The sequence below is a fragment of the Xiphophorus maculatus genome, chromosome 20, assembly GCF_002775205.1.
Source record: "Xiphophorus maculatus strain JP 163 A chromosome 20, X_maculatus-5.0-male, whole genome shotgun sequence".
Lineage (NCBI taxonomy): Eukaryota > Metazoa > Chordata > Actinopteri > Cyprinodontiformes > Poeciliidae > Xiphophorus > Xiphophorus maculatus.
In genome coordinates this window covers 21,893,307-21,913,966 of record NC_036462.1, presented here as the reverse complement: position 1 = coordinate 21,913,966, position 20,660 = coordinate 21,893,307, and the positions used below count along the sequence as shown (strand labels likewise).

The 20,660-nt window shown below is 39.3% G+C and overlaps 1 protein-coding gene across 1 annotated transcript; it reads right to left on the bottom strand.

The window, feature by feature from the left end:
- Nucleotides 1-1,933: 1,933 nt before the first annotated feature.
- LOC102235572 (lysine-specific demethylase 5B) lies at nt 1,934-20,660 on the bottom strand. The gene is made up of 27 exons (XM_005804258.3): nt 20,357-20,660; nt 16,477-16,554; nt 16,148-16,270; nt 15,821-15,991; nt 15,033-15,158; nt 14,386-14,479; nt 14,192-14,298; nt 13,940-14,098; nt 13,718-13,837; nt 11,683-11,841; nt 11,243-11,424; nt 10,501-10,663; nt 10,255-10,374; nt 9,803-9,997; nt 9,441-9,622; nt 9,071-9,195; nt 8,824-8,974; nt 7,761-7,881; nt 7,235-7,590; nt 6,252-6,390; nt 5,992-6,171; nt 5,745-5,903; nt 4,437-4,856; nt 3,742-3,829; nt 3,473-3,651; nt 3,096-3,356; nt 1,934-3,012 (listed from the first exon to the last, which is right to left on the bottom strand). The coding sequence occupies exons 1-27, from the start codon at nt 20,507-20,509 to the stop codon at nt 2,875-2,877; spliced, it is 4,449 nt and encodes a 1,482-aa protein (XP_005804315.2). The 5' UTR covers nt 20,510-20,660; the 3' UTR covers nt 1,934-2,874.

Below are 20,660 nucleotides of genomic sequence, written 5' to 3'. Positions count from 1 at the left end.
AGATGCGGACCGAGCCTTTTCCCCGAGTACAGACTGACAGGCTCAGTGGGCTCAAGTTAATGTCATAAAGTGATACTAGTTGTCCTTGGGGTTCAGTTACACACATTTATTTTAACTATTATTAACTTTAAATTCCTAAAAAAAAATGTAATGAAATTTTAAGTATGTTGGCAATTTGAAATATTTTAACAAATCTTACTGTAGTAGTTAGTAATTGGGGCATTTAGAAAACGCTGACCTTTCAGTACATTTATTCCTGGGAAGAAAATCCCATGTTAAAAGAAATAATTTATAATAAAAAAAATACTCAATAAAAAAAAATACTCAATTTGTACTACCCTCTTACCAGGACAGCACTTTACCCTGTTTCATTTGCCCATTTCCCTCTACACAGTCCTTGTTTATAGTCTCTTCTGTTTTAATCACTCTGCAGATTTTTTCCTAAGATGGTTTACAGTCACAACCATGACCTGTCTTGATTAGTGTTTATTCAAAATGTCCAGGTATTTCAGGGGATCTTTGAGCTGTCACTCAAACAAGGTTCCTAAAGCCTTTAGAAGAGAAACAGGCCTGTGACCTCTGACCTGCCACCTCTGAACCAAGAGGGATGAGGTGATTTCCCCCCACATCTTCATCCTTTGTTTTACACAAGTCCAGGCTGGAATGTTTGTTGCCAAACAGTGAAATCTAAGCTTAATCTCACTAAAGCATGTGGTTCCAGTTAAAAGTCAAATATTTGTCATGGTGGGAGAGAAGTGTTTCCTTTCATAACACGCCTGCTGAAATTTTCCAAATTGATCCTACTTCAGTTTAGTTGGCAATGGCGGAAAGAAATGGTTCTGTCATGTTAAAACATTGATACACCATAGAAACAAATTCATGCATTAGAGGTTCCTGACCGTAAAAAAGTATATTTTTAAAAATGCTTTAGTTGCAATTATTGCTTGACACATTGATACTATAAATAACTTAAATACTGTGTTGCTTTGTAAATGTAATGGCTTGTTTGCACCTTGCACAGTGCTATACTTTTGTTTTTCAGGATGTCCTTGTTAGTCTCAATGGATTTGTTTTCTGAAAAAATAAAGTTAAAATAAAAAAAGTCAAATTGATTGTTAGGGATACAACAATTATGTGCTTTTGTTAATTATCTCTCTGCATTTATTTCCACAGTGAATCGAACTGAATTGCTTTTTCAAAAATGTTGAAGTCTCCTTACAGAAGTTTGGGTCTCAATAAACGAGGTTAACCTAACTTTACAGAACATAGAAATTTAATCAAATATACATGTTTATCATGTGTAGTAATATACTGTGTGTAACCATAAAAAACTTTATAGAAAATTTGTAAACACTTTCTTAAAAATAATCTTTTAAATAAAGTAAAACATATTTTCCTGATCACAAAACAGCCAAAAGTGCCACTATATTTCCTAAACATGTAATGGGTGTTAAAATTGGACAAACTTTAAAAGTTAAATAAAATAAAAATTGTAATAGTATAATAAAAAAACCTGGATTTTTAATTCTGAATTTATTTCTAAAGCTTATACAATGTATTCCCCTTTTCAGCAGTACATACATCACGGATGCTTTGTTTAACACTGATTGGTTTGCAGTTCAGCTGTTGTGAAAATTAACCCGTATAATTTTAAGGTCACGTTAGTTTCAATTGTTTCATGAAGGCTAGAAATCACTCATGAAAATATTAATCACTGAAACCTTGAAGAAATGAAATTTTTAATCAATCAGCTACAGAATAGTGGATTATATATTTAATACATGGTCCTTTATAGTTAACTTTCTAATTAGTTTGTGCTTTCAAGCAGCAACCTGATGTTTCCTGAATACATGTTTTCTGTTTCTGCCACACAGCAAAAGGGATCAGAGTAAAAAGTTGTTTTACATGTTTAGAGAGAAACAAAGAGCCCACATGGGAACAAACATTTTATTTAATAATGCAAACTGCAACATATGAATTATATTATTTATCCAAAGGAGCAAGAAAAAGGTCATATACCCGTGGCGAATAAATCACACAGTCTGTGTTAAATCTAAGTCCAACACAATATTTTCAACCTCAACCATAAAGGGAAAACTCACCCAAAGAAAACTAAATGTACATTCCTTTAATGTCGGGCCGTTCGTTCTCACTTTGTGAACATCATCGAGTCTTTGCCAGGACTTTCATCTTCCCCCTGCAGACGGCGCAAAAAGGAAACCCAACTTCATGTCTAAGCCAGTGAATTATTAAGGGATACGGGCAAACGATCAGGTGCAAACATCTGCACTGGTAGGAGATAAAGAGCCATTTCTGTTGAGAGGTGCACAAATATCTACTGTACTAAGTGACATTTTAGGATCTGTGAGGTGAATTTTTCAGGGTTTTTGCATCAGGAAGGCATCTTATCAAAGTTTTTCTACACACAAATATAGCTCAGGTGAAAACTGAACCTGAATCTGTCCAGCTATTGCTCAGATAAATAATATTTACTCTACAAGGAAAAAATAAGCTTCACATTGTTCAGATGTAGGTCAAAGAAAAACAGTTATGAAATGTCAAAGTGACATTTTTTGGTTGGAAAAAAAAGAAGAAATCCCTGCGCCGTTGGTTTTTCTGAAACCACATCCGCGTCCAGTCTTGGAAAGTTTCGTAAAGGATTAGTTGATTAGCCGAAAAACCAGCTGAGTGACAAAAACAGTGACAGAAGTCTTTAGTAACTCTGGGGGGGGGAGGGAATAGCACCATGTTCACTGAGGGCAAGCCAGAAGGTAAAAAGGAGAAGCCACAGCAGACACAGAGTTCACATGTGCGCTTCGGTGCTGCGGCTGGTGTAAAAACGACTGCTCGTCCTTCAACATCACGGTTTGGTCTTCACTCGCCTCGGTCGTAATCAGGCTGTGTGCAGCTTATGCAAATATAGTCCTCTTTCTCAGCACGCTCAGCAGACAGTCCCACACAAACCTGGTGGAACCACTGATTACAGTTACCGTCACACTGGACCCAGTTCACCTGAAATGACAATAATACCAGGATGAATTTGACTAAAACGATGAAAGTGAAAGAATGAGGTGAATTCGATGATTAAAACCGACCTCGTCGCCTTCAGGCTCTCTGCACCACGGTGCAGCACACAGCGAGAAGTCCTCCTCTGAATCAGAAAGAGCCGGATCTGACGAAGTGTGTGAGGGGGAACTTGTCCTCTTCGACTCGTCGCTCCTTTCTTTGCTCTTCTTCGGCTTCTTCTTGCGAGACTTTTTGGCCTTCTCGCTATGCTGAGAGTCTGAACTATCCTTCCGCCGTTTAGTCCTTTTGCTTTGTCCGTTCACTTCCTTCTTCAAACTGGAGCCTCCGTTCTACAAACATTTAAAAAACGCTTTAAAAACCTATTTGAGCTCGGCTTTTCACTGCATCATGAACATGATTCTTTGTTTTGAGAGTGACCTGAGCAAACCCAGAGGTCGATTTGTACCTTGTTGTGTCGGGGGCTCCCCTCGTCGGACTGCTCTGCCCCGTTCCTACTGGGGGAGTTGTGCGAGGACGGTGGGGCCAGTTTGTACAGCAGATATCTGTACAGCTGTTCGGTCTCAGGCAGGGTGACCTGCAGCAGGAAACCCTCCACCATCAGCTCCTCCAGCTCAGGGCCAAGTGCTGCAACAAATGCATTACCATTACTATTAAAAAGAAACTAAAAATAATAATAATAAAAACATTCTTCAGAGAACAGCTAATAACACAAACCTTGGGGTGGAATAGAGAGATGCTTTGTGTGAAATGAACCATTTATTTCCTGAGTCAAATATGAAGATGTTTTAGGTCCGAGTCTCCCCTGAAACATAATTTATTTGCAGCGTTAGACAAGCAGATCTCCTGACCGGCTTCAACAGAAATTCACCGTCTTGAACTTTTCATCTTTTGATCATTTTTAATGCATTTATTGGGTTTTGATTCATAACTTTAAAATCCAAGGGAAAAAAAAAAAGACAACATGGTTTTCAAAACTCGTTATAAAGATCTGTGTCTATTCAGTCATTCCAGATTCATTCCAGAATGTTTCTACTATTTCTGCAGTGACATTTCCCCCCATCCTTCTCCTGTGTACATAAATCTAGTCTTGGCATAGATTCTCTGTTGGATTTAGATCTAGACTTTGACTGGGCCAGTTGAACATGCTTTGGACTAAACCATTACACCTGTATGTATGTAAAACTCTCTGGGCTCTTGTGGCCTCAGATGGGCTTTCGTTCACTATCAATTTGTGTTTTGCTCTCTCCATCAACAAATGGATGCGCTAAATGTTTTATTTTTAAAATTAAGCACTGCTTTGTGCTGCTGTGTCATTAAAATCCAATAATCCAATAAAGTTTGTGGGTTTAACATGTGAGAGATAAAAAAGTCCAAGAAGTTTGAATACTTTTGTAAGACATTTAACTCACCGTGGTTGCCACTCTCTCTAACAGCCCATCAGTGCAGGCCTGCTGGACTTTGTGCTGCCACCTCACTGTCCTTTCGATGAGGAAGCGGAGCGCGTCTCCCTCTGGCAGACGAACCCGGATCCTCTGCAGCGAGGCCAGCAGAGGCAGAACCTTGTCCAGAGGAGGCTTCCTCGACCGCTGGCACAGCGGGCATAACCAGGCCTGGCCGTACTCCAGCTCTGCTGCCGTGGTGACGCAGTCGCGGTGAAAAATGTCTCGGCACAGCTCGCACTGAACCATGGCGCCTGAAGGGGCCTTTTGGCAAACGCAGACAGTAAGTGCAGAGGAGTTTTCAGCAGGCATAAGTTTGGACTCGTTGGAAGCTCTGAGCGCCAGCAGCAGCTCCATCTCCCTCTGCCGCACGTCAGCCAGAGCGCTCATCTGCGGCGAGAAGATCAGATCAGGAGAAATTAAAACAAACTCTGCCAACGAGCAGCAGGCTGGAGTTATTACAGGACAAAATTAACTTCAGCCACATTTCCTTCTGTGACAGAAATTATTTTATTATTTATTTTTACATTACAATTATATTCTTTTTAATCTATATTTGAGTCACTGTTTCATTGCAATCAGTTGTGTTTCCAATAAACAAAACTGTTTAATTTGGTAAGTGTGTATTCAAGCACTTATAGCTTGAATGTTAGCGGTGAATAAAGGGCTGCATCTAACGACTATTTTATTAAATCAATTATTCTGCAATAATTAATTGCAGAATACAATATTAGAAATGCATTAAATGACTAATAATTCAGTTTGGCTTTTAAATAAGAGACATTTTATTGGCTAAAATGCAATAGCATGTCATTCCTTTAGTGCACGATTTAGCATTTGCAGCAAAAGATTCATGTACAGATAAAAAATACTTCCAACATCAACATGTGAAAAGCTCTGCCTTTTCTACTTATCAATACAGTGTAGGACTGATATGTTAATTATTATTTTAATAACTAATTAATAATTGGAAAGCAAAAGTTGCTTAATAGGATTTTTTTTAACAGCGATAACTATGCTGTTTGAGGAGTTCTAGGTAGAACACGTTTACAGACAAAGAGGTTTTTGTTTGAACTTTTCAATGCAAAATGTATATTTTTTGTACAGTTTTGTCTTAATTACCAGCGAAATTAAGACAAGTGTGTTGCTCTTTCAGCAAATGGCATTTTTTTGAGTCTGTATGCGGCAGTTAATGCTTAGTCGGTCACAAAATTAGCTGATTATCAATAATCGATTAATTGCTACAGCCATGGCTGAAAGCTTGTTTGTTGTACTCACAGCAGACGGAGAGTCTTTGCTCTCAGACAGAGCTCTCTCCACATCACACACCGACTCCAGTTTTAGGGAAGCTTTTTTATTGAGCTGCAGAGCTTCTTTTACTTTTTTAGATCTGCACTTCTGATGCCCAGAACCGACGTCACATCTTGGGCAGAGGACCTGGAAACACAATAAAAGACGTCTTCATTACTTTTAACTACAAGTGGGAAGCACGTTTGCACAGAATCGCACTCCAAAATCTCTTAACCTCGAGGAGCGACAGGGGGGAGTTTTTCAGTAGGAATGTTTTCGCTGCGCTCTCCTTCCAGCTCTGCACGTCGCTGATCAGAGCCTCCAGTCGGCCCAGCAGGTCGAGCCTCACCGGGATGCCGTCCGCTCTGAGAACCAGCTCAGAGAGGCTGTCCAGCACGGGGATTCGTCCCCCCATCTTAAAACAAGAAAAACATTTTTATTTAAAAAAAAACAAAACCTCACCCATTTGAGATCTATGGTAAAATAGTGTTTTACCTGGAGCATTTCTGCTTCGTTGAGCCACTTCTTGGCTTTAGTAACAACGTCCTTCAGCTGCAGACAGTTGGGCAGATAAGCAGGGATGTTCTCCACTTCCTGTAAAGCGGCATCAAGCATCTCAATGCTGGGATATGGCCTACGAAGAGAAAGGAGACAGTCGTTGGCTGAGAGTTATAATATTGCATTCCCTTGTGATTCTGTGCTACATTAATACAAGATGAGGCGTTTGTGTCTCATAAATCTGTTTATTTAAAACAGTTAGAGACCTTAAAGTTGGAGGTTTAGAGAAGCTAATTGAAACTAAATTAAAAACAACAAAGTACAGGGTTTGTACACTTTTCCCACAGTAAAATTCAAGATCTCTTCAAGCATTTTCAAAGTAAGTTGTACAGCTTTTTCAGCACCAGCACATTCACCAGGAAAGAAAAAAACAGTACAAGTCAACTAAAAGAAGATAGTTTCAATTCACAATTATATGATATTTATTACAGTGATGAATGGCTTGTGATAATATTCTAGAGCAGGGAAAAGGTCAACTAATATAATGAAATGTTATGTTTTGAAAAGTTTCTCACACACATGCACACACACACACGCCCACGCATGAACACACCCTATACATCTGACTGATATGAGAACAAAACACACAAACAAACAAAATAAATCCCCCATCTTAAAGATTGAGTCATGAGGTACATTAAATATTCATTACATTAAACAAATTGGTTAGTGTCAAGGTAAATGACCGTCCAGCTCAAACAAGATGCTTTAGCACAATACAAATAATAAATTGACTTTCTGTAAAGATGCCATTTTCCTAAAGGTTTATTACAACTTTATTGCAAAGCTGTGCAGATAGAATATTAAGCCCTTCCAAGGACTTTATAGTGAAATCGAGCACTTTCAAAACCTTGAAAATTACCCAAGTGAAATTCAAGCGTTGAAGGATTTCAAGCACCCTGACAATGAAATGTTCCTACCTGGTGTCCATGAGGCCGAGCACACGCTCTTCCCACTGCTCCGACACGGTCAGCAGTTCCTGCAGGCGAGCCATGGCTCTCTCCACAGAGCTGTGGGGGGCCAGGCCCACTCCCTGGTCTATCAGCCTCCTCATGGTGTCCAGACACAGGCTGTCGGGCCGGCTGCTGGCTTGCTGGACCGCCTCCAGCCAGCGCGCCTGCTCCAGCCGCTCCCTCAGCAGCGGCAGCTGCGGCAGCTCCACGTCCAGGCCCAGACTCACGTCCAGCAGCTCCTGCAGCTCCTGAGGACTGGGCGCCTCGTCAGACAGCAGACGGTTGCTGCGCTGCTGGAAGTCATCCACCCGGGTCAGCAGGTCCTGGAGGTCACAACAAGAGTCAAGTTATTTCACATAATCTTTGATTTCGTAGTGCAATGAAATATATAAGCCTCTTTGTATCTGTAAGAGCAAAGAAGGATGCATTTGGGGGAAAAAAAGAGTTGGTACTAACACACAAATTTTCTATGAATATTGATTAAAACGTTTACTTTTAGTAAAGGAGCCTGTCGAATGTTGCACGGCAGGTTGTCCAACTGTTGGACGAAGGACCTCAGCTCTTCCACAGTCAACTCATTCTGGTTTTGGGACTTTCCTCCTCCAGAACGATACCTGATAGACACACAATGAAAAACATTCAACAAACCAGTAAAGAAAATGAGCTACGTCTTATGGATCTGTGGCAGAAAGATTAGGTTGTTATTCTAAACTAGCTTTGCTCTTTTAAAAGGCCAGAACAGAACCAGTGCTGGTTTAATTTTTAAATACCTCAACAGGTTGGCAAAAACAGCTTATTAAAATCAACTGTGGCAAATATTCGGGTTTTAAAAAGTCATGGTTCAGTATGTTTTCAATGCATTTCAATCAAGAAAAATTAACAAAAAGAAAAAATATATAAAGAAATATAAAAATATTTCTTTAACTCTGGTTAGGTGGAAACAACAAATTTGTAATTTCAGAAAATAATAGGGTTTTATTTTCTAAAACACAAAAAAGCAGTAAAAAGCACATAATTGAATGGAGATTTGATTGGATTTGTATACGCAGGTAGAGCCAATGCCTGATAGATTATGTAAATTTTGAAATAAGATTGTGACCATTTGTGAAAAACAAACAAAAAACCCCCCCATAACTTTGGTGTTGTTTTGATACTTTGATAACCCAGCTGTACCTGAATGCAGCACACACACACAGCTGTTGGGAAAACCCCTCTCATCACTAGGATTCCTCCACCTTGTGTTTTATGGAAAGTAAGGACTTTAACCTAATTGGCTGCAACAGGCAGCCATCTGGATGTGAGCCCATTTTTCTCCAGTACCACTGATGTTTACATCTCCTTCTGTTCTGGATATTTCCGGTATGAATATTTGCACTCCTACACCTCTACTACCAACACATAATTTATAACAAATAACCGCCTCCACCCCACTTTAGTGAAATAAACCTGATTCCTACCTAGTTTGACTGACTACAAAACAGAATATTTGCTACCTTATGGTTCAACAGGAATGCAGCTGGATCGGTCCAGCCGCACCTCAAGCTTATTTTTAGTACCTCGTCTGCCTCTTCCCGTTGAGAAGCTGCTGTGCCATCACAGCAACTTTATCAGCTTCGGAGGTGACGGTGCGCAGCTGATCCAGGAGGCTAATTTTAGGGAAAGCCTTGGTTTCAGCTTGCTCCACTAAGCTGTGAAGTTCCTCCAAACCTGAGCAGAAAGCAGAACAGTGTTTCAGGAAACATGAAGAACTAAACCAACGGTTTAAACGTCTCAGAGTAACGTTTGATGCAGGTTATGTGGCACCTTTTTTCTTGGCTCCTTTGTTCTCCACAATGTCTTCAACAGCAGAAAGCCACTCTTTGTAGGACTGCGACCGCAGCTTCACCGACTCCATCAGCGGATATAATTCGTCGAGGGTAAACTTAAAACTGTTGGAAAAGATGACACAAGTTGTAATTATTTTGACGTAACAAACGTCTCCAGAGCCGTTATTTAATAAAATTCTGTAAATGTTGGGAGTACATTTTAAAAGAACTTGTTTACTTTTACCCAAGACTTCTGAATGAATAAAATGTATATTTCTTTTAAGTTTTTATGTAAATCAAAATAAACGACGTGGCAGTAAAATTCACAGGTGACTTTTCTTCAGTTGTTTTGGTTACTGGAGACTCACTGGAGTGTGAGGTTACTATTGGGACATGAGCAGAGGTGTTGGGCGTGGTACAAACAAGCCATCTTGTCAGGACTGCAGGAGCAAACAATGCCAGACAAGTAGCAGGTGGTCCGACACTTGCAGCACTGCCGCCCCTCATCTGGGAGCAGCTCGTAATCAACTTGTCGAGACTGCACCACACCCTGGAGACAAACATGCAGACATCAGAGCCACAGAGGAGAAAATTAAGCCAAACGCAGCATCTGTGCACACAATGCAGGTCTCCTACTTGTATATCTACAAGTTGGTTTGAACATCACCTTCAAATTAAGTTTTGTTCATCCTTCCATCTTTGATGTAAATTAACTAAAATGGCTTCTCACCATTTTGTCGATCTTTTCTCGTAGCTCCCTCTCCTCCTGGATCATGGCGGTCATGTCCTCCAGCAGTGCTGATGCCAGCTCCACATCCATCGTGTCTGCTTTGAAGGCCATGTTGCAAACCATCTCGTCGTGGGAGAAGACGCAGTACCTGCTCAGCTGACGGTAATGGTCCACGCAGTTACGGCCAATGGGCATCTGCCAGAAAACACGAAAGCGAATTCAGGTGAGAGAATGAAAACCAGCATCAGTCCATGAGACTGGTTGTATATCCCTAATGCGTTTTGACAAAAAAACAATAAAAAAAATCTGGTCATGCTAGATGTCTCCAAAAGAACAAAAATCACATTTATGTTAAATTAAAAAACCTATTCCTTAAGAAGTGGTTCAAAGGGATTAAACAAGTCGACTCATATGTAGATATAATCTTTTGCTGTACAAGCAGGACTCCTCACCCAGTCCATGGTGCAGAAGTTGACAGCTTCAGCAAAGTTGAAGCCCTGATTGAATCCGCTGTGATAAGCTCTGGGAAAAGTGATCACGAACTCGCCTGCACACTGGTTGGTGCGGTAGATCTACACATAGCCAGAAAAATATATATTTATTCCATGCTACATTGTGAATTAAACTTTTTTTTATTACGATTAATAATTTATGCGTATTTTGAGTTCTTTAATGGGCGTAAAAGCTGAGCAGATTACCGGGATGCCGTTGTTCATCAGCGTGTTGGGATTCATGATGGTCACGAGCTGATGGAGCAGGTCAGGCTGAGATTCAAACAGCTCTGGAGCCAGTTTCTTCATGACGGACTCGAGGTGCTCTGCAGCATAACCTGGAGCTCCATACCACGTCTTTGGCTCACCCCTGCACATAAGGCAAACAACTTCATTAGGAAGACGAAGACTTTCATTGCATGTAAAATTATTAAGCAGATAATTTTACATGAATTAACGTATTGTTGAAGCATTTTATGAAAATGGAACATGCACATGCTTAGCTGGCTACTTTCCAGCTAAGCTGCCAGGTCAGAAAAGAAATAAAGGAATCTGTTTTCAGTATGGATGAGGTGTTGAAAAATGAAGCCGGAGAAAGTAAAAAGGTTGCAAAACAATAACTAAAATATTAAAAGATATTACAGATTTTATTTGGTAAAAAACCTAACAATGTAGCAGAATGGCTGAATGTGGTACACCAAAGTTGCATCCTTTAAAGGGTTTTTGAATCTAGGGAGATACATTTTGAATGTTGTAAATTACAGTTCTCTAAAAGAGATTGTAATTTGTTAAAATCTGCATCAGCAGGTCAAAGCTAAAAAAAACAAACTAAGGTGAGCCATAAATACATGTAGATGCTTCTAACCCTGCAAAGTCAGGCACAAAACAAAAGCTGTTCGCAGTGTAGGGTGAATGCAATGTTATAACAAGGCAGCAGAGGGTTGTTTACCAGTGAAGGTAGTTTATGGAGTAGCTCCAGTGATCCTCGATGTGCCAGCAGAAAGAAGAGAAGCACATCCCCACATACAGCCAGGGAACCTTCATCCCACAGATGTCGGCTGTAATGTGAGTCAGCACCGAGGCGTCCAGCACCGGCATGTTGTTCAGGTTCCAGCCGCTGGTCAGGTAATGCTGTGGGTCAGACACAGGTCTCAGCACTCCGCCTTCACCAACAGATCGAGCCAAGAAAATAACTCCTCCCTAACCCACATCAATATCACACAGTTTGCGCTTATTTTTTTTTCTTTACAGCTATCAAGAAGTTATCAACCGTTTTGTTTTTGTAGAAATTATATTTCCAATCAAAAATGGCTCAATGTGAATGTTTACTAATGAGAAAGGAAAACAACACCTTGTTCCAAGTGTACTATCCTGAGAGACAAACAATACCTCGTCCTCCGGAGAGACTTCAAAATGGCTGTTTCTCACAGGAAAACCACTCCCAAACTCCTTCGAGGCGATGTCTGCTCCGTACTCCACAGTGACATCTTCCTCAATAGTGCTGACAAGTCGCCAAAACTCCTTCTCCACCAGCTCAGTAGGAACCATCTGAAAATGAAGACACTCATTGCATTATTGCTGCATACCTGCTGAATCAAAACAACTGAATCAGATGGATAAAAAGACGAATTAGTCCATTATGTCATTTCTTTTGTTGTCTGCCCTCTTTTAGGCATGAACCAGACTCTTCACCACTAATCTGTGTATAACAGGTATAAGCCCCCAATCACACACAACAAACTATTTTAAGGCATGTCATCAGTGCCTTTGTTTAGATTTACTAAGATCATTAGTAAGAGAAATGCTAAAATTGGTTCCTGTGAGATGGGAAAGAATGTATTTGTCCAACAACTTGTTTGAAATTGGACAGAACATTTTCATGTAGCACACATGAAATCTTTGTATTTTTAATCGTACTATTTTACCAAATTATATATTTTTGTTCCCCCCCATTTTCTGAATTGTAAGTTTTATAAGTAAACACATTCTGATCACTTAAAAGTTTCTATTAAAGGTTAATGTAACAAATTAAGAATTTTAATAGAAAATCGCATCAAAAGTGTGCATACATTGTTTTGAAGAAAAAAATAGCACTCGTTTTGATGCGACAGAAGAGCTGCATTCAGTTGCTCCTTAAACCAAATGATGGGAACTTGAACAAAACCACAATTTTCCTTCCCTGCTTCACTCGGTGAGCTTGAGAACAGGCAGAAGAGGAAAACCATCGAGGTGCCATGCATATTTAATATGCAAAGACAACATGAGTTGTTAACTCCATCCAGTAAGGAGTCATTTTTGTAAAATTAAACACTTTGTACAAACTGCCTTAAAACTCCTGCTGTAACTGGAATGAGCTACATGGCTTACAGCATCAGTGATCAGCTTGACTCTTCAGGATGCTGACTCAGTCCTTTTCTTTGAAAACGACATAATTTGTGTCCAAATGAGTTTCTGTAGAAGAACATTCTCTACAGGGAGTTTTAGAGTGCTGCTGTTCTGTTCTAATACTTCATCGAAGCACATGATGCTTTATTATTTATTCATTATCATTGAATCAGCACAAATGGCTTAATAAATACCGTCAGCAGTCAAGTGTGCAACATGTTTTTCTAGCTAATCTGAATCACCATGCACGAACAAGACCAAGAGAAAGACTTGCTCTCCTGGTTCATAAACTTAAATCCTTTGTGTTGAATACCGATCTCTCTCACGCTCCTCCTGTCTGTTGAGTGTCTGCTCAGCACGTCACATCGAACAGACAGTAAGCAGCTGCAGATCACATGATGTGATGTTCACTGTAATCAGTGTAAAGGGTGAAATCATTTGGACTGTCAGGGAAACCCCGGAGTCGTTAAAACCAATTCAGAAATTAGGCAATATTCTGCTTTTTGCAGTGATTTTTTTATTGGTAGAATTACTGGTATAATTTGTAATCTTATCCATGTCGCTGGCATTATAGGGCCCAATATATTTATTATAACAACCTTGGTGCACTTAATTGTTTATTCAGTTTATGAAAAAAAGGGGAAAAAACATTATGAACTGTGATGTAAAGTATTTTAAAAACAGAGAAGTCGCTTGTAACCAGAGCCCCAGCTGCAGTTTTTAGACGAGGTCCAATTAATTTTGGAGATTTATCCATCAACGTGTTCATTTACAAAGTTGCCCTTTACAGCTGAACCACAACTGAAACCATTGAGAACCTTTTCAGGCCCATACTAAAACCAGTTTAACTGATCTAACGTTTTGTGGTTATAATTACCTGTCCACTTCAACAATTCCTCCTTAAAAATCTAAACAATTCCCATCCACATAATTACTGCAAATTAAGCCACTAAAACAGCAATATTAGGGACAGGAGTAACACAAAGTTCAGGATCCTTTAGAAGATAAACTGCAAGTACACGTGGTGATGTAATCTTACATGAACTGGCATGTTAAAGTAATCAGACTTGAACGAGTCAGCCATGTCCCCAAAAGCTTGGAGGGTGTAGCTCCTGCTGGCTTGCTCAAACCCAAATGCTACAGGAGGTTTACCACATTCCTGCAAAACATACAGAAACACAACAACAGATGCTCAAAGTAATCAGGCCTCCTGGGACTTTGGTTGTAGAATCCCAGTTAGGAGCAGACATCAGCAGCTCACCTGAGCCAGGCACTTGGGGCACCTCCAGTCACCTTTAGGGACATCGTGAAGGGGCGGGATAAGACAAAAGATGTGATAGCTGTCGTCGCAACCATCACACAACAATAAGCGGTCCTCTGCACTCCCACTACCACATATCAGGCACATGTATTGGTCCACCTATGACGAGACAAACGACGACGGACTTGTAACTTCTAGCAGTAAAAACTAGACCAAACGATTCTGCCTCAGTTGAAAGCATAAACCATTTACTTTATTTTGTGGAGGTTTGTTTATTTTATTTAAATCAGTTTCTTCATGTTCTTTTGGGTCCATGTGATCAGTTGGCTCCTGTTTTATTTCAGTGACTGCCATTCTCACTGAAAGACAAGGATGGATATCCAGCAGACACTTTAGGAATCTCTAAAAACAGAACCAAACATTTCATTTTTATTTATTACTCCTACCAGGTTCTGGTTTGCCAACATAGGTTCCCATTCTCCTCCTCAGATTGGGGCGATTCTCACAAATTTCACCAGGTTCTTTTTTGAAAGAGAGTCGCTGCAGTCATAAAAGAAGAAACGGACAGAAACAGAGTGAGTTTGACCAGCAAGACACAAACAAAACCACTGAAAAGGTCAACTACTTTTTAAACTGGGTCACCAGCTTGTTTGTGGTGTAAGTATCTCATGCTGTGGTCAAAAGAAGCTACAATTTGAATTAAATGGATACAGGTAAAATTACATAAAGTATTTAAACATTTCTAATTTCATCTTCAGGGCTTTGGATTATTCATATGACAACATTAGAAAATAATTTTTCCCCTGATTAATCCTCCAAGACCCTCAGTCAAATACAGATGGACCTCGGTAGCGTATCACATATGTTTTTATAGCCTCCACTGCAGGACACCGTCAGTCAGACGGATCCAAAGGCTGGTTGGAAAAATCCAAAATGATCGCTGTGAGTGAGCTAATAAAAATCTTCATTTACAAATATGCTGGGTGTTTATACTTTCATCTAAGCACTATTGGCGTCAATCGGCAATAGTGAAACTAATTTATACTTTTAAGTCGCAGGAGAACTGACAAGAGAACAAATCCGACAGACTTACTTCAGATCGCATTCGTTTAGCCCTGCGAGCGATGCTGCAGGTCTCCTGGGGCTGCACAGACTGGCGCTGTGGCAGGTCATGTGGCGTGTACTCCTTGTCTTTAGTGTCGTTGGTCAAGGTGGCCTTCTAAAGGACCAATAGGACAATTTGATGTGAAAATATAATGTAACAATACCTTAATGGTCACCTGTATTAAAATATACCAAAGTTTTAAAAAGTAATGGCTTCAAAACAGGTAAAGTTTTCTTTGTAGTGCATAAATTGAGCAGAACATTTCCCTGCTGTATGAAGTATAAAGAATCAGCATGTTTGATAAACAGACTGCAGGCTAGTTATAAGAAATGATAGCCTGGACAATTAAAAACATAAAATCAGCTTGTTACATTTGTGTTGCTCCATAAATACAAGAATAGAAAAAAGGTGATAATCTGTCAAACACACACCTAAAAAAAAAAAAAAAGAGTATGAATCAAAAATAATAAATCTTACAAAATAAGAATATTTTGATTTTTATAATGTTTTGCAGCTTTTTCAGCAGCTTTTCAGTTCTAAATAAAAGTAAACCAGAACAAATCAAAGAGTCATCTATCAAAGATTATTACATTTACTTTACAAAAAGAAAAAAAAAAAAACAGTTTAGTAGTCCACTTTGACTTCATAACATCACAGCATGGAGCTTAAAAGTGAGTTGTAAGGGCTTATAGAGTAGTCTAATAAACTTCTACACAGCTGTAAGCAATAATACTGATGACTGGTGCAGCGAATAGAAAACAGGTGATGGGACGTACAGGCAGATTGGATCCAATCTGGAAAAGGTTATATGGGTAGAGGATCCGCTCATAGTGCGCCCGCAGATGAGAGCCAATGGCCTTGCCAGGAGCAAATCCCAACTTGACTGATATCTTCGTCCAGCGGCGCTCTCTGCAAACCGCATCGAAGCCTCCCTCTTCATTTACCAACTTAAACAAAAAGCAAGTGAAATTTTGGAAAAAGTAGTGTTATTATGCAACGGCAATTGTTAAACATTTGAACAAAAGTGTAAAAATTAGAACTCAAATAATTCTGCGGTGTCTTCTGTGTACATTCGCACTTACATTTGTCATCATCTAACTCACCTTATTGAGTTGGTACAGATCTAAAATCTTTCTTTCGACATGAGGAATTTTCAGAGTGCATCCCTGGAGCTCCCAGAATTTTGCAATTTGATCCAGGAAGTTGAGTTTGACTCTAGTCTGAGCCTAGAGGAAAAACAAATAAATCACTGAATAAAGCCATGCATACCAAAACAAAAACAGGCCATCTGAGAGAAACTAAGATGGCCTCACTCTTACTTTCGCACTGGGCAAGACAAGAATGAACGCAGTTTTGAATTAATCCAAAAAATATATGGTTTTACCTCAACTTTTATACATGTTCAGTAGTTAAATGCAACAAATAAAAATACCTCCAACTCATTAAGTCTTTGTATTCGTGGCGTAAACTTTAGTCTGTCAACATCACAAGCAAAAGGTGGCTGCCATTCCTGCAGGAAGGAAAAAAACATAAAGGTTGGTTTTTGTGGATACAGAGAAATTGTTGCCAGAACATTACAGGTGCAGGAGAAAGACAAAAAAAAGTTTGCATTTAGGAAACTGTGCCCAAAGAATCGCAATCCTGCCTGTCACTTTAGTTAATCTGTGCCGAAGGTTTTACGATAAGACATTATTTCGTTTGAGAAATTGCAATGGACCATTGTTTGGGTCCTGTGACTGGAATGTTGAACAAATTCTCAGTCCAGCTCTCAACACATCCCAAAAAAACCCAAAACAAACCCAAACATTTGAAACAGCACGAAAAAAAAACACAAAAAAACCCATCTTCAGCCAAAACTGGAATCCTCATAATCTAACTTTTAATAAAATAACATACTCTGACCTCTCAGGTGACAAAATTTAATAAATATACAAAGAAATGACAACATTTCCTTGTTTTGTTATTATTGTTGGAATAACATTATCAGGGAACACAAATGTATAATGTCTGGTGACGTTCCAGTACAATGGCATTTATGTTTTGAAATATTAAAAGCAGAATGTTGACTTTTACAGTCAATTTCTAATTAATTATTTTTGATTATCAACTCCCCAAGTGCAAGTGAAACTCAACACATGCTACACATCACCAATACTGTTGCCAATCAGTGTGAACAGATTCACTGAACCTGGAAAACAAAGTGCAAAAATGTGGATGCAGTTTTCAAAAGCTGGAGGTTAACAGCCTCTTTTTATTGCCCTTCTGCTGCTTTTGGACTCAGCATTAACCAACTAGATATACAATACGTTCATGCGATACATTTTAATAACCAAATAAGCAGCAGAAATGCTAATTAAAATAACTGCTTTACTAAAATGACTGATTACTTTGCATGACAAATGAATTCCTGTAAGCCAAGACAGATAAGAGCCACAGGGAGGCAGATGTTGAAGCATATTGGTCGCTGCTACCAGTCTAAACATTGTGATTCTTATTAAACTCTTGAACAGCATTTTACACACACACACCAAACATCTCCCACAAGCCTCGAGAACAGATTTGTGGTGCAACAATCAGCAAATGAATTTCAGCTGTGCGTTGTTAAAAGTGTGATGGGACACTTCTTTGTACGACTGAGAGGATTTGCAAATGAGTGTAAAACGACTGGTGAAACTTTGTCCTGGAGTGTGAAGGAAAACTGGGCCTCTCTCACTAAGAGCATGATTATAGTAAACAGTGAAATATTTCATGTGTTGCTGAAAGGACTGTATTAGTATGAATAAAACTAACAAAAAAGGATGAAATGTCTGGATTTCAGACAAAGGTAGCTATTGAAGGCGTACCATGGGGCTCTTCAGTAACCTTTAACCCAATTTAAATATAAGCTTAGACAAACTAAAAGGAAGCTGCTTTTTCTTTCACATGTGGATGATTTAAAGTTGAAGTTCTGCTACTGTAGTATGTCAACACATAGTGATAAAAGCTAAAAAAACGTATTGTTATTGTTCAAGAAACCAGTTATTTTATGTACAAATTTCTTTGTCACTAATAAAGCGAGGTTTGGAAAGTTATTCTTTGCACTTAACGGATGTAGTTTGACCACTCCTACTCCTGTTTTGCCTATATCCGTTGAAATCCAGGAATTGTTTCTGTCTAGGGTTAGCGACTAACAAAAGCACACGGAAGTTGAGTCCCAAACAGCTGAACTTGTTTCAAAAACTGCATTTTTAGAAACAGTTTCTAAAAATGCTCTCATTTTCAGTTTTTAAGAGTCATTTTTAAGAACTCTCGTTGTGATATTGTTCTTCCAAGATGAGACTAGGATAACTCCTCGTTCCTAAAAAAATCTTCCATTTAAAATAAATAAACGGAAACTAAATAAAAACACTGTTTACTACAAGTCTACAAAATAGCACTAAAGCAGTCTTAAAAACCTCTCTAACCTGCACAGAACCCTGGAGGAAATTCTTACCATATACTCTGCACCCAGAAATCTCTGATCAGAAACAGGTTGTGGTGAAATGTTTACTTCCGCTTCAAAAACGTTTTTTTGAAGAGAGGAAAAAAAAAAGAAAAAGAAAAACGGAAATAAAATGGAGCAAAGAGGTTGCCTCAGGAAAGCTCTAAACACAGACTACTATATATAGAGGCGTGCACATCTGTCAAACAGAAACAAAACGACTTTATTAAAAGCTCAAACAACTAGATACCTGGAAGATACATCCAAGAGTTAAACATACACTTCTATGGAAATTGTAGATTAGTTACTAGTTTATTTGCAACATGATCACCAAGTTCTTATATGTTTACTTTAAATAGACACTGTACTGTGACAGATCTAAGTGCACATGTGCAAATAAAAACAAAATTAAAAAATTGCATTGGTTAATCTTAATTCACTTCTTCTGCTGACGAGCTAGCCATCAGCAGTCAATCTTTGTTCAAACCCTCTCTCAGTAGCCTTTGTTTACATGAGCTGGGCTTTTTTTTTTTTTTTCTACCATTGGATGAGCAAACACTGAAAAGCAGTCACCCCACCCACTGGGTTTTGATAACAATTCAGTTCCTTGTACCCCTGGCTGTCTGGTTAGACCGTGCAAAGTGGGCCTTTTTACTGCTTCCAAATTTCTGCAGGACACCACTGCCACGTTATGTGAAAATACACAGGCCCCACAAAACCCCTTTCATCCAGGCCATAATAATGACAAAGAGGAATACAATCCAGAGACACACAGCAGTCATGCAGAGATAATTTGTTTGGGCAGAATCTGCATTTTATCTAATGCAAGTTAATGTTTGGGCACACCCTTCCAAGAAGGTCTCTGCAATTTGTTATATCTAAAAAAAAATAAGGGTCCAATTGAGATTAATTTGTTTTGCCAATTCTTTTAATATATGTATAAATTATAATATTTTTTATTGGAAATGTTTGTCAGCTGTGAAATGCCAGTGGTGTGGAATATGGTATAAAACCCACCCATTTATCCCGAGCTATAAAAATAGTCAGTTTGCCAGCATTTAAAAAAAAAAAAAAAAAAAAAAAAAAAAAATAGGTCAAGTCTTTGTGCCCTAAACATTTAACATCATCGATCATCGCACATCGGGTGAAGAGATGCCACACAAAAAGGCAGCAAAGAAACAAAAAGTGTCCATTAAGTGTCCAGTTTGAGAGACTCTTCACTCCATAAACAGTTGGCCACCGAGCACGTACGTTAATGTCAGACAACTGCAGCTTTAAACAGGCCCAACTCGCGCCTCATGCTGGCTAAATCTGTCAGATCCAGCCCACTCAACTTCAGTCTTACACTGAAATACGTTAATAGTCAAATAAATAGTTCAAAATTTTGACACTTTTTTTTTTTTGCCCTTCCCTTTTTTTCTCTCTTTTTTTTCTGGGGGGCGACTCCAGGAAGCACATTTGATTCTGCGCAAATGTAAACAATTTCCATTACATTTGCGTACTGGCAAACTTCAACGTTTCTATTATCGTTTTCAAATATGTCGCATTTTTCCACAGAGCGCGTCATTAAAATGCAGGTCTAAATTTCTTCGGAGGGGTTAATTTGGATGGTGACACAGATCTCCTCCCGTCTGAAAAAGCTGCTGACCGTTGGTGCCAGCAACTCCGGCTCGGGCTAGCTTACAACGGAGCCGCAATCCGCCATGTTGAAAGCCGTCTAAAAACACAACTTTGTCCTGCTAAAATTAAACCACAACAGCCGAGACCACGGCAGCACGCAAAAAAATTAATAATAATAATAATAATAAAATCGAACAACTCAGAATAAATGAAAGAGAAGAAAGATAATCACCGGTGGTGGTCGGATTTTGCAGATGCCAGTTTTCTCCGCAATTGGTCGTATTTTGTTGATGTACGCAAAAGGGTCGGCGAATTCCTCCCAGCTGGGCTCAAAAACGGGGCACTCCGGGGGAGGAATAAACTCGTTCAGCTGCGGTTGAGTCATTGTTGCATCTTTGATAAGACTCCAGGTGAAAATGTGTGGGGAAACGGCTTACTTTCACCGGTTGTATTCGCTTTGAATTTCTGTCTTTCAATTCATGTCCACTCTCTACTCATTGAACTCGAAGACGTATTATCCAGTTGGACACGAGCTG